Raw genomic sequence first — 14,194 nt, 5'->3', positions numbered from 1 at the left:
TGTCTACGTATAATTGTGAGAAAGGGAAGAACACTAGAAGAGGGAGGAGATAGCAAAAATGAGAGAGATGGGGAGTAAAAATTGACACAAAGCTATTTGGTTAGGATTTACCTCTTGTACTTATATTTTTCATGTGTGATCAAAAGGTTGGAATAAGGTACTCTCCATAACACTATATAGTTTTTATAAGTATTGATATCTTTTATGTTACTTTATAATTTAAAATTTTTATTACTAATAGAGACATAAAATTATCATACTTGATAAAAAAAAAAATAAGTTGTACCCTTATTAAATACTCATTACCATTATTTTTTAAAAAATAATCATAATTTTTTGTTAATCTTAAGTAACCTAATGATACGGATCAACCATCACTCATTTATGGAGCCCAAGGGAGCAAGGGAGATCCATTATTGCTCCCTAATGGACCTATCACAAAGAGTCGTGCAAAGAAATTTGGAGCAGTTATGTCTTTATTCATTCAAGAACAAGGTACACAAGATCTTAATGAACTTGCTTACAATAAGTGCTATGTTGGGGCTTGAAGGCACACCTAACTACTCTCATTGCTTGAGGTATGTGTTAAAGATGTTGCTGCCTAGTTTAGCATTTGTGGGCTTGTTTGTTACTGCCCATAATATATCCTTTATTGTTTTATTTAGTTTATATATTGTGTAAGGGGTATTTAATTGATGGGTCATATTTCATAGGTTAGTTTATATGTGTTTAGCTTGTTTAACTAGATAGTTTAATATTTTGGACCTAGTTTGGGCCTTATTCTCCTAGTGTTAGATTTAGTTTTCTCTATATAAACTCAAGCTATTCTTTGCGTGGGAGACTTTTTAATAAAAAATTCAGAATTATTTATTCTATTTGCATACCTTTGTTATTGTGAGAGTGTGAGATTGCATTCTTACAATTGTATCGAGAATCAAGGTAAACTTATCAGTTCAATTATGGCATTTGTCTTGTTTCTCTAATCATCAATTATTGGCATTCTTATTATCCTTTATGTTGGATGTCATAAAAGAAAGTTTATTGTTGATTTTTGAAGATATTTCTCTTATCATATAGAATTTTTGGACTTGATTCATAGGGTTCCACATCACCTAATATAGAATAAGTATCATATTACAGCTAGGTTGACACATCCATTCTATATATCCAATTTAAGACCTAAAATATTATGTGAAAATATCTTGTACAAAGATATAAGAAAACCTAGAGGCTACTACTAAATTATAAGACTAGCATATGGCGAAACCGCTTGTCTTAAATATATAGCACTAAACAATTTATATCTACTATTATATGTATATTAGGGCGGTTCAAGTATTGTTCTTTACTAAAATCTAGAACTAGAATCAAACCTCCATTTAGGAAACATACTTAGAATCAAATTTCGGTATGGTTTTGATACGATTCTAAACAATTTTGGTATGGTTTCGATTCGGTTTTGATTCTTTTTTAACTTTAATTTTAATTTTAATTTCAGTTCAAATTTTAATTTTTCAAATAAAATTATAATATTTTTACGTTTATTTTAAATAACTAATATTGAAATAATAATAGAAATAATAATACTAAAATTTAAACAATAATAATGTCAATATTAATATATATTTTTTTATAATTCTCAGTAAAAATATTATATTATTTTATATATAATTATTAATTATATATTTTCAATATAAAAATACATGTGTAATTAATATATAAAGATATATTTTATTACTAATATATGATTCACTCATATAATATAATTAAAAACTATAAAATAATTAATATATTTATAATTAAAATAATATATATATATATATATAGAATAAGCTATGATTAACTAATTAAATTTTAAATTATATTGTTATAAATTTTTAATAATTAATTGATTATATAATTATTTTATAATATTTTTAGTAATTATTTAATAGTTAAGAGAAAATCATATTTAAATTATATGAATAATTTAATTTATAAAAATAATTAGGTAATATTAAATATAAAACTAATAAAAAAAGAGAGTACGTATATATACATGTACAATAAACTAAACTTTTATTAAGTTTTAAATAACTCTATTAACTATTTTGTTTATACCTTTACTTATTTATAATTTTGTATTATATATTATTTAACAATTTATAAAATTAAGATTTGAATTCATTAAATAGAATCATATAATTTTAATAATATAAATTATAAGATTATATTAAATTATGGAAGATATAAAATATACTACTAAAATTATATAATATAATCATAATATCACTGAAATGATTTAAAAATATATATATATAATCAGTTTTTTAATATAATTCCGGTTCAATTTCATTACAGTTCTTAACAATAAATTTGAACCAAAATCAAATAACTAAATAAGTTTAGTTCGGTACGATTCAATTTCTATAATATCGATTTGTTTTTTTTGTTCTGAAACAGTTTAGTACGGTTTTTAGTTTGATTTAGGATCTCCAAGAACTGTGCACAACCCTAATATATATATATATCAAAATAATTTATTGCTCTTTTAAGCCAATAAAAATTATTTAAAAAAAAATATGTAGCAAATTTTCATAATTTCTGTTGAATATATTTTACAAAGGAGTTCATCTTCACTCTTATTATAAAGCAAATCATAAGTTATGGGAATCAAAACAAGATCAAAGAGCATATAACTAGTAATTGGCTCAATATTTATTTACACATCTATACTAATTAAAATTAAATCATTGAACACTTATAAAAAATCATAACAATTAAATACAAATATTTAATTAATTAATTATTAATAATTAATTAAATAAACATAAAAAATTAATCATACATATTGTTAATACACTTTAGATTTTATTTTTTTTTTTTTTTGAAAATGAAAGAAATATTATTAACTCAAAGCGATCAAGGAAACTATATGAGGAGAAGGGACATGAACCCAAACTCCTTGACCTGACTCAGAATGAGCCGATGTTGCTAGAACATGAGCGACCTCATTCGCAGACCTGTGAATAAAAGCACATCTTGCTTCCTCATAACTGGATAGAAGCAATTTACAATCTTGAACCAAAAGACCAAAAGGTGATAAATCATCTAATGAAGCATTGTTAATGGACACAATAAGAACCTGAGCATCCGATTCGAAAAGAACTTGATCCCATCCGCACTCTTTAATCCAGCTCAATGCCTCTCGAAAAGCCACTGCCTCAGCACACTTAACCTCCATCTGACTGCAAAAATAGCCTGCTTTAGCCGCTATAAATCTACCATTAGCATCTCGGACTACACAGCCAAAGCCTAGCGAACTTCGTTGCGAGTTTAAAGAGGCATCAATATTAACCTTAATCCAACCCTGCGGTGGAGGAGACCAAACAGTCAAAGCCGATACAACATTGGTGCAGCTGGTAGAATCAGAATAGGCCCCCCTCCATTGCTGCAAAAAATTCAGTGCCATGAAGAACACACCACTCGCAGTTCGACCCTGATCTTTCCAAACAACATTATTTCTGTTATGCCACAAAGCCCAACATATCATTAGAATAAGGGAAGCATTCTCCGCAGAAGCAGTAAGGAAGGCTAAAGAGAACCACTCCCTAAGAGAGGCAGCGGAGAATGCAGGCCAACCCAAAGGCGAACTCAACCAGCAACTGCGGACAAAAGGACACTGAAAAAATTTACTATATACAATAATAAATTTATTATTTTCTGAGAAATTTATAGATTAATCAGTAAAATTTTGAGTATAGTTAATAATGAATTAATTTTTTTTTTTTTCACAAATCATCAATGATATATGATCATTAATTTGCATATTATTAAGATTTTTGCAAGTTTTTGTTATTTAAAAGATTTAATTTTTAATTTAGAAAATATGGAATATTATAAGGTGTAACTATATGCTTGGCCATTAGTAATTCAATTCTTTAACTATGCTAAAATCAAAGATAGAAATAAGAACTTATTTTTCTTTTTGGTTTTGCGTAAAGAAAGAACCTCTCATCTTCTCTCTTTTTTTTTCTTTCTTTCCTGCAGCTTTGTCCGCTCTTCCTACTGTCTGTATGCGACCATCCTCTATCCCTTCGGGGCAGGGGACGGCCTTTTTCCTCCCCTACCCGGAGGTGAGTTCGATCCCTCTCCACCTACGGCGGGTTTGTGGATAAATAATATTTCTTTTATTTTTTTTATCCAGATTGGAGCTTAAGATTGGAGGCTTTTTTTATATTTATTTGGTTTCTCTATTTTCATTTTTCTTTGTTGTGGTTATGTTGCATGTAGGTTTTCTTGGGATTTATGCTCAAATCGACCTTTGGTGCATGGCTAGAGAGAGAGCCTTCCTTTTATCGGAAGGTCCCCTCGCTCAATAGATGTTCTTCCTTTGTTTGTTCTCTTCAGATGTGTTCTTATCCTTGTCGGTTATGGAATAGTCAATCTTTTGCTCTGATGTTGAGTTTTCTCTAGGATCGCAGTACTGAGATCTTAAAGTACGATGCTTGCTAAGAGTTCTGTCGGCATTATCTTCCTCGAGAAGGCTTTCTATTCATAAGAATTGTATTAGACGCTTTTTTTAATGAAAATCCTGAAAATAAAAATAAGAGGAATTTGGAGATCTATACAAATTTTATAGTATTTATAACTTGGCTTTTTCCCTCATCACTTCTTCATTCTTTACTTTTAGAATTGTTTTTTAGCAATTTGAATGCAAACTTGGACTTTAATATCTAATAATTATTTCTTTATTCACTATTTTTTTTATAGCATAGTAATAACTCAACTACATAAAATATTATTGTTGTTCTTTGAGTTAAATATAAAAAACTAACGAATTTAATAAACAAGTCAAATATAAACCAAACTAGTAAGCTCAATAAATAAGCTCGGCTTTTCTTTTTGTACAAATAAACTCTGCTTGTTTTTTAGCATTTTGAAAACAAATTTGTACTTTAATATCTACTAATTATTTCTTTGCTCTTATAATTTTTATTTATTCTTTTTTTATTATTCTAAAATTATTATTCATTCTTTTTTTAATATTATAATTACATAAATTGATTATTATAACTCTACTTAATTTTATTTTATTTTTAATAAATTTATTAAAATATTTTTCAATATTTAATAAAATTTAATATATGGGTAAAATTGAAAAATTAATAAAAAAATATATTTTCTAGTATGTGTAAAAAATAAAATGAAAAAAATTATGTGTCAAAAAGTAAAATGAATAAAAATTATGAGACAGATGTATTTCTTTATTTACTATTCTTATTTTTACCACACCGATAATATCTGCACCGTCTCACAATAACTATTATTTAGAAAAAAATTTGTCCTAAATTTTTTATTTTTTCTAAAATTTTAAAATAATTTAATTTTCAGTTTTTATATATATCCTTACTGATTTTTAAGTCATTTAATATTAATTTATGAAAAAACACGATCATGTAAATGGTATTTTAGATAAATTAATATAGTTTTTTCTAAAATTAAAATTATTAATTAATGTTATTGGTTTGGCTGTATAAATCTTAAATGATATTTTAGATAAATTAATATAAATTTTTCTAAAATTAAAATTATTAATTAGTTTTATTGGTTTGACCGTATAAATCTTAAATGATAGAAATTCTGAGGGGAAGATGGTATTGTTATTTTTTAGATAACCATATTGCTATTTCACTTAATCAAAGAGTAACATATAACAATGTTTTAGATAGCCATAGGAGCTAAGGCCCTTGGCATGCATGGATTATAACTAACGAATCACCCTACTACTATATATCTCCATATTAATAAATTTATATTAATAAAAAATATATATAACAATGAAATAAAGTGTACTAAGAGAAATGCAATTGTAAATAAGAAAATTATAAAATTTTTAAATTTTTAATTATTATTAATAATAATAAATAATTATAGAAAATTAATCCATCATCATTGTATTATTAATTCAAAAAAATATGTAATTCAATAATATTAGAGAAATCTCTCCTTTGAACCAGCAACAATCCTTCTTGACATACCAAGCTTTCAATAAGGAATCTTTTATTGAAGTCTACAAATATATCTTTTTTTTAGATTATTTTATCCCATAATATATGTTGTTTAAGGTTTATACACTCAAATTAATAAAAATTAACTAACAGTCTTAATTTTAAAAAAATTTATAATAATTTATCTAAAATATTCTTTAGATAGTTATTTATGTATTCGGAAAACAGAGTTGTATTGTAATTAGCTAGAACCTGCAAGAAAAAAATGTGAGGTGGTGGTGGGTGCCCATGGCAGTCACTCCAACGCTCAAGTCAGTATACTGAAAAATGGGGTGAATGCAATAAATTATTTAGAACTTGAGTAGTGTAAGAGAATAGCATACTTTTACCTCTGTGATCGTCCTCCTTTTATACTATAAAAATGTGCAGATAAATATAGTATTTCTTGATAATTCGGCGATGATGCGATTAGTTACTTGGTAAGAGATATCGCCAGCTGATAGGTAGGTGATCCATAATTACAGGCATAATGGGGATATGCTGGGTTGTGCCTGATAATGGTAACTTTGTCCCGAGACTCGTCCTATCCAGGAGAGGGCGAGACTTGATGGTGAACCAGGTGTTTAAGGTGTCCGAGTCTTCCTTTCCTTAGGCGAAACTACGTTACTCTCTTATCAGATACTTTTCACGTGAACCTGTTCTATGGTGACAGCTCATAACTTACTTTGGGCGATTGTTATATAGCATCAAAAGTCCCCCGCCAATCTTCGATTCTTCAAATTTAAAGGTGACAATTGCTCTCATGATCTAGGACACGTGGCTTACAGATATTGATTTTTTACTGGCTCACGCTGCCTTGCCTGTCTAACTTGTTAATGATGGCTGCCTTATTTCCTGAGATGCATTTAAAGCCTGCCATTAGAACTGTCTTATAAGAACCCTTATTCTTCCTCAAATACCACTTTTTCTCTCAACTGCAATCTTTCTCTTTAGGAAGACTCAATCATTCCTGCTTTTTGATTGCACTCTCTTGCTTTCACGATAATTTCTGATTTCTTTTTCCTCTTACTGCCTTGCCTGCCTAACTTGTTAATGATGGCTGCCTTGTTTCCTGAGATGCATTTAAAGCCTGCCATTAGAACTGTCTTATAAGAACTCTTATTCTTCCTCAAATACCACTTTTTCTCTCAACTGCAATCTTTCTCTTTAGGAAGACTCAATCATTCCTGCTTTTCGATTGCACTCTCTTGCTTTCACGATAATTTCTTATTTCTTTTTCCTCTTAGGATGAATTGGAATACCTCCTCTTCTCTTACCCCTAGTGGAGATTCTGCCTCAAGCTCCTCTTGTGATGGCCCCATCCATGTCCCGGCCCCTATCATTCCATTAAGGGAGGCTTCAAAAAATCAAGGTAGCTTGATTAGTGATATCGCATCCATCTTATCGGAGCAAGATATGAACCGCTTTTATGATACCTACCAAATTTCTCAAGAGACTTTTCGTGTATCTGCTTCTTCCCCATGCGTTCGTGTGAATGAATTGATTTCTGTAGAGGATACTATTATGGTCTTTAAGGAGCAACTAAAGGTGGGTCTTCAGTTCTCCATAGACCCATTTTTTGTTGATATCCTTCGATTCCATAAGCTTTCGGTTGCCCAGCTGCATTCTAATAGTTGGAGAATCGTGATGGCATTTCGGTTCAACTGTCTTAATAACCACATTGAACTAAGTGTAGCGCTCTTCTCCTAGACGTACCATTTGGATACCCATAAAAATAAGGAGGGTCATTGCCTAATTACAATACCTCGACTAGTCATATAATAGCCCCTTCTTTTCCGTAAAAAGGGACCAACACCCGGGCTTGTAGCCTGGCGGTTACTCGCCTTGCGACACCAAGCAGTTTTGAAGAGATCCTTATATGGGGCTATCACCCTGTTGTCGAGTCTGGTTGATACCCGCCTTGCATGTGGGTGTTCCCTACCTTAGAGACATTTATATGGGACTAACACCTAGTCATTGAGCCTGGCAAGTATCCACCTTTCAACTTTTGGTCTGATATGAATGTCTTGATTTGATGGGACCCATGCTCGATCTTTCTATCTGGCTTATACTCACCTTGTGACCTTGGGCATCCAATGCCTTAGAACTTTTTATAGGGGATTAACATTCAAATTATGGTTTGGTGGAACTCACCTTGTGACCTGACCTGACCTGGCAGAATCCTCCTTATGGCATTATTTAGTAGGACCAATGCCTAGATGGTCTAGTGTAATCTGCCTTGTAACCTAGCCTAGCGGAAACCCACCTTGTAGCCTTTTTCAATGGGACCAACATTCGAATGATTTGGCAGAATTCACCTTGTGACTTGGCCTAGCGAAAACCCGCGTTGTGGCTTTGTTTAGTGGGATCAATGCCCGGATGGTCTAACGGAACCCCCCTTATGACCTGGCCTGGCGGAACCCGTCTTGTGGCCTTGTTTAATGGGACCAACGCTCGAATGGTCTGGCTGAATCCGCCTTGTAGCTTAGCATAGCAGAACCCATCTTATGACCTCTTCTTATCTCCTTAATCTTTTTTTTAGGAAGGCAATCCCATCGTTCCTTATCACTAAAAAACATAATATATGAAAATACATCTTTAACTTATTATTGATAAAATTTCCTTATGTTAAATATATCGGGAGTGGGAAACACTTGGCCAACTTATAATACTTTTGGGCAAATGACCTTCGAGACTTTAAATGGTCTTTTTCAGTTCTTTCCCAACTTACCATACCAAAAATTACATCTATAATATGCTTAGTTTTCCTGATCATCCTTAGGTCCTTCCGTTATTATATGTATAACCCTTACAGACTCTCGATCAGGGGTGATTTCAAGAGTTGTTTCCTCGGGCTCAAGTCTCCTCTCTTCCCTGTACTTCTTGGTGAACTTTCAAAGAGTACCATCCCTTATCAATCTCTTGATCTTACCTTTTAACTGTCGTATGACCATGATCTTCGTGGAAACGGCAGTACTTGGTTATGTCTTATTTCTCCACTTTCTTGAGTTTGAGCTTGAGTGGCCACCTGATTTTCTTGTCATTTTTCCTGATCCATATTAAAATACGTGTTCATGAGTCATTCAATAGAATATAATTCTTATACTTACTTTGGTCCTTCTTTGGGAGATAGGATAACTCATGTGATCTCTTTTATGTCCTTGCCTCTCCAGCTTTTGACTTTGCTTTTGGGTCGCCCTCTTGTCCTCTTTTAGTGCTTTGAATTCATCATCTAGTCTGATATACTTTTGGGCTTTGTCTATCAACTATTGTTATGTCATTTCTGGATTTTTAATTAAGAAATCCATGAATTTGATGTGGATATTCTTTTCTTCAATACTTCACATGCTATGTTATGATTTAATTCTTCCACCTGTATTGCCTCAGCATTGAACTATGAGATAAAACTCTTTAAAGACTCACCCTATACTTGGCGGATCTTTCGCAAGTCAGAGAAAAGTTTTTTAGGAGGTATACAAGTAATAAATCTGGATTTAAATAATGTAGCAAACTGTGTAAAGGTTTGAATTAAACTTGGGCTTAGGTGTTGATACCTTTTCTAAGCCAAACCTATAAGTGTTGATGGAAATAGTCGACATAATACAAAGTCATTAACATCCTAAAGCTGCATAGTCATCTTGAAGATTGCCAGATGGCTTTTGGAATCTGCTATTCCATCATACTTGTTCAAGCTAGGAAGCTTGAACTTGGTTGGAAAGGTTTATGCTAAGATTTCTTCTGAAAAAGGCAAGGCACTATCTAGACCAAAATCCTCCTCTTGTTCCTTTTGGTGCCTTTGCACGATACATAGTAGCTTCCAATCGATGCCTTTCGGAGTTTCATCTAATTCATCTTCGGACTCAAACTTTCCTTTAGGCTGCATTTTGATCGATTCTGTCCGAGCCCTTAGGATGTCTACAGAGGCATCCTCCCTTTTTTCGAGAGCCATGTTTGATGCCTCTTCCCGATCTTTATATTGTGCGGGAGTAGCCTGCAGCCTTTGGTTATATTAAAGTATCTGTTCATTATTTAAATTATTGAGGTATGCTTCATTGACCATTGGGAGCCTGTTTTGTCCATTATTAGGAGTGGAAAAAAAATGATACCCTCATTGGTAGCAATATTAGTAGCAACTCGCAAACTACTAGCCATTTTGAGAGTAAAAGGAGAGAGAGGTATTTTTTTACAAGAGAAAGAGTAGGAGCTAGAGCGGTCGTAATCCAGATGAATAAAGAGGATTCAATGAATTTTTCGGTAACAGAACCAAATGATGTAACCGAAAAATAGAGTTGTGTTGTGATTGGTTAGAACCTGCAATAAAGAGAATGTGAGGTGGTGATGGGTGCCCATGACAGTCACTCCACCGCTCAAGTCGGTATACTAAAAAATGGGGTGAATGCAATGAATTCCTTAAAACTTGAGTAGTGTAAGAGAATAACGTATATTTGCTTTTGTGATTTAGCGTATATTTGTTTTTATTATTCTTCTCTTTTTATATTGTAAGAAGGTGGAGATAAGTATAATATTTTTTGATTATCTGAAGATGATGTGGTCGGTTGCTTGATAAGGAATATTGCCAGCTAATAGATAAGTGATCTTGTGATTACAGGCGTAATTGAGATACAGTAACTTTGTGTCGAGACTCGCCCTATCTAGGGGAGGGCGAGTCTTGATGGTAAATCAGATGTTTAAGGTGTTTGAATCTTCTTTTTCTCGGGCAAAAATGGAACCACATTACTCTCTTATCAAATTCTTGCAACGTGGACTTGTTCTATAATGATAACACGTGGATTTATTCTATAATGACAATTCATGGTCTATTTTGAGCGATTATTATATAGTATCAATTATACGTTTTTTTTATCGTATATATTAGTATTAACTAATTTTAAAATTAATAGGATATATATAAAAAATAAATTTTAATATTACCTTAAAAAAAATTTCTAACATGACAGGTAGGACGAAGGTAGTAAACATGTTAAATATAAATTTAGCTAATAAATTTAACAAACGAGTTAAATACAAACTAAACTAGTAAGCTAAATAAATGAGCAGAACTAAACATTCAAATTCCAACTTAAGCTTCATTATTTAATTGGCACTCAAGGATCTATTAATATTATGCGAAAATTTACGAGCTTGTACACACAAAAACCATATACAACATCACAATACTTGTATAGAATAGGTTAAGACACACAGTGGTTTAACTTATTGAAATACACAAGCAAAACACAAATTAAAAGTAACAGAGTAATCAACGGCCTCTATTGATTATTTTTTCAATGGCTTGCAGAGACTGAATGGCTGACTGAATGTAGAAACTAAGAGCACCAGCGATGGGACCAAGGGGATTGGCAGCGATTTCTTCCTTCACATCCTCATCTACTGAGGGCAGTGGCTTGCTGGGATCCTCATCAAATGACTTTGCTTGCTCAAGGTATTTGTCCATCCGAGGAGTGGCAAATAGCCGCAGGCTTTCTATATCACCTCTTGCAGCAAAACGCTGGCGATTGTGAGAAGTCTCAGAGGAAAGTGCAAATGGACGCCCTTGCTTTTCGTAAATTTCTTGGGATTTCATCAATTTCAAGAGTTGCTGCAACTCGGACCTCAGCATCTCAATCAATGGATTAGATTCATCATCCACATCTTCCAATGAGTTCTGGGCTTCAACTAGCTTGTCTCGAGCATCATCAAGCTTATTACCGTCAGCCATGACTCTTGCTTCTTTTATCATCTTTGCAGTAAGGAGACGAGTCTCCTCATTTCTCACCTCTGGCCTCTCTCGCTCATCTGCAGATGCTCCAGTGCGGCTTACATTAAGGGTCACAGGAGGGGCCTCAAACAATCTCCCCTGGAAGCTGCACATCCAGATATGTATACATTCCATTACAATCACCGAACTAATGAGAGATCATACATGATTTGATATAAAATGCTAGAATTTAATACCTATATGATAAAGTAATATCAAGAACATCTGCGCCTCGTTCCTTACTAACAGCAGGGAGAAGAAGGTCCACCATAACCTTGCGCACCTCTTTAGCATAGAGACCACCAAAGGTCACAGTTACAGAGCCATCGGCATCGTCCTTGGATTGTGGATAGCTTCCGGCAATCACTTGCTCTATTGTCGATTCGTCTTCATATGGGGTGACTGTCAACTTGAGGTCCTCAACAACTCGGGTGAGAAGACCAGCCAAACACTGAGAAAACGCTATGCTCAAGTTGTCTGTGTTTTGAACGTCTGAGAAAGTTCCTTCAATGCTATTATCTGCGATTGCCTTGAGAACCTATTAAAACATGGGAAAAAAATGAACTAATTAGAAAAATTATAAAAACAAACACCTTCTGCTTACATTAATTATGATCAATACATCGGAATATTAAATTCACATTTCTCCAGCGAATCCCATGTATATGCAAGTATTGTTAATCTCCTGCTTGCTTAATATGTAATTAATTTATTTCAACGCACCCTCGGGTCGTGATTTACGCCAAAACCAAATGTGTGTACAGGCACCTTGCCCACCGGAACCTGGGCAGCGTCACCACCTTGGTTCTGTTCACCATCGGACATAAGCATTATTCCAACAGAACGCCCGCCACTAAGATTACGGTCATTAATAATTTTCAAGCCAGTTTGAAGACCAGCAGTGATGTTGGTTGCACCATCGGCATTTAACCCATTGACTAGATTTTCAAGAAATTTTTGAGAATCTTCAGTAATCTGACACAATGGGCACAACCTTGTGGCATCCCCAGCGAATGTAACAACCGACAAACGATCGATAGGGCTAAGTTTCTTGATTACAAATAACATAGCAGTTTTCACTTTTGCTAACTTTTCTCCAGCCATGCTTCCGCTGACATCTAATACCGCCACGAGATCCAATCCGGGTCTGTCATTGCTGGAATCTCCTCCTGTGATCTCCAGCAATACCCTGAGTTTGGTTTCTTCAAGTGGTACCGTACTCTTATTTTTGCTTACCACCTGTGCTCTTCCCTGTATGATTGGAGTTGGTTTTGGCCCTGAAATAAGCCATCCACACATTCAGCAGCGTATTCTAGCTAAGCATATATGCTATATAATCTTGAGAATCACAATTAGTTAACTAATCAGGAGCCACCCTGCAGGGACTTGGCAAGAATTAATGGCTAGCCAATAGATGGAGGAACCAAAAAAGATAAAAAGAAAGGTGGTTCCCAACACATAGGAACAAGTTTATGAGTGCTCAAAATGAATGAAGTAGATCGTAAAGTGCTTATCGGTAGTGGAGAAAAGAGGCAGAAACCTGAGTCTGGAGGAGCAACAAGCTGCTCATCATCGTTGAAGCTCATTTTGCCCAGAAAACTGATACACTAGCTGGATTTGCTCAATTTCTTGTACTGCCTTACCCGAGGGCTTTCAGAACTCCTCCATTTACATATAATGAGGAGGAAATTTGGATAAAAATCTAATTAAACCCACATACTTTTTTGTTCTATAGTTAAATAAGTTTATTTTGATTTTTTTATTAATGAAATCTTTATATTTTTATTCAAAAATTAAATAAATTCTTATTTAATATAATAATAATATTGTAATAATAAATTTTTAATTATAAAAATAATTTTTTAATATAATAATAATATTGTAATAATAAATATTTTTTAATTATAAAAATTGTTACTATTGTTATGTATTTTCTTTATGCTAATTAAAATATTAAGATCTTTAATATTTTAAATTAGAAAAAAATATTTTATTAATAAAAAAATTATATTATATTATATTTAGATTTATTTGACTTTTAGTAAAAATATAAGAGTTTCATTAACTAAAAAAATTTAAATTAAATTTATTTAATTATTAAATAAAAATATAAAAATTTAATTGAATTTATTTTAATAAAATTTCAAATTTTTTATTAATGTTACTATTTTTATATTTTATATTTATATTTTTTTTAAGTCAATGTGGTCAATATCATCGATTTTTCTTTTTCTTTTTCTTTTTCTTTTTCTTTTTCTTTTTCTTTTTCTTTTTCTTTTTTTTTCTTTTTCTTTTTCTTTTTTGGGTTAGGTAGGGAAGTAGGGGACCGGGGAGGAATTTCATCAACTTTGCAAAGGATTTCACATTGGAGAATTGCCAACTCATCCAACACAGGTATTTTAGCTAG

At 32.4% G+C, this 14,194-nt stretch overlaps 1 protein-coding gene across 2 annotated transcripts; it reads right to left on the bottom strand.

Moving 5' to 3' along the window:
- Positions 1–4,035: 4,035 nt before the first annotated feature.
- On the bottom strand, positions 4,036–13,489 carry LOC110607616 (uncharacterized protein sll0103). Of its 2 annotated transcripts, XM_043958745.1 has the most exons (6): positions 13,328–13,489; positions 12,511–13,064; positions 11,985–12,325; positions 11,283–11,893; positions 10,768–10,770; positions 4,036–4,047 (listed from the first exon to the last, which is right to left on the bottom strand). In XM_043958745.1, exons 1-4 carry the CDS (start codon positions 13,371–13,373, stop codon positions 11,290–11,292), a joined length of 1,545 nt encoding a protein of 514 aa, XP_043814680.1. In that variant the 5' UTR covers positions 13,374–13,489; the 3' UTR covers positions 4,036–4,047; positions 10,768–10,770; positions 11,283–11,289. The 2 variants fall into 2 exon arrangements, with proteins under 2 accessions (XP_043814680.1, XP_043814679.1); XM_043958744.1 differs by lacking the exons at positions 4,036–4,047; positions 10,768–10,770 and having other exon boundaries at positions 11,091–11,893.
- Between the last annotated feature and the right edge of the window lie 705 nt (positions 13,490–14,194).

The sequence above is a fragment of the Manihot esculenta genome, chromosome 8 (genome assembly GCF_001659605.2).
Source record: "Manihot esculenta cultivar AM560-2 chromosome 8, M.esculenta_v8, whole genome shotgun sequence".
In the NCBI taxonomy this organism is placed as follows: domain Eukaryota; kingdom Viridiplantae; phylum Streptophyta; class Magnoliopsida; order Malpighiales; family Euphorbiaceae; genus Manihot; species Manihot esculenta.
Note: the sequence above shows the minus strand (reverse complement) of the source record. Positions and strands in the feature narration are given on the sequence as shown.

Coding starts and splice junctions, on each gene's coding strand:
- LOC110607616 (XM_043958745.1), bottom strand. CDS start 13,373: ATGAGCTTCAACGATGATGAGCAGCTTGTTGCTCCTCCAGACTCAG. Junction 12,326..12,510: donor GCGTAAATCACGACCCGAGG/GTGCGTTGAAAT, acceptor ATGTTTTAATAG/GTTCTCAAGGCAATCGCAGA. Junction 11,894..11,984: donor GATATTACTTTATCATATAG/GTATTAAATTCT, acceptor CTGGATGTGCAG/CTTCCAGGGGAGATTGTTTG.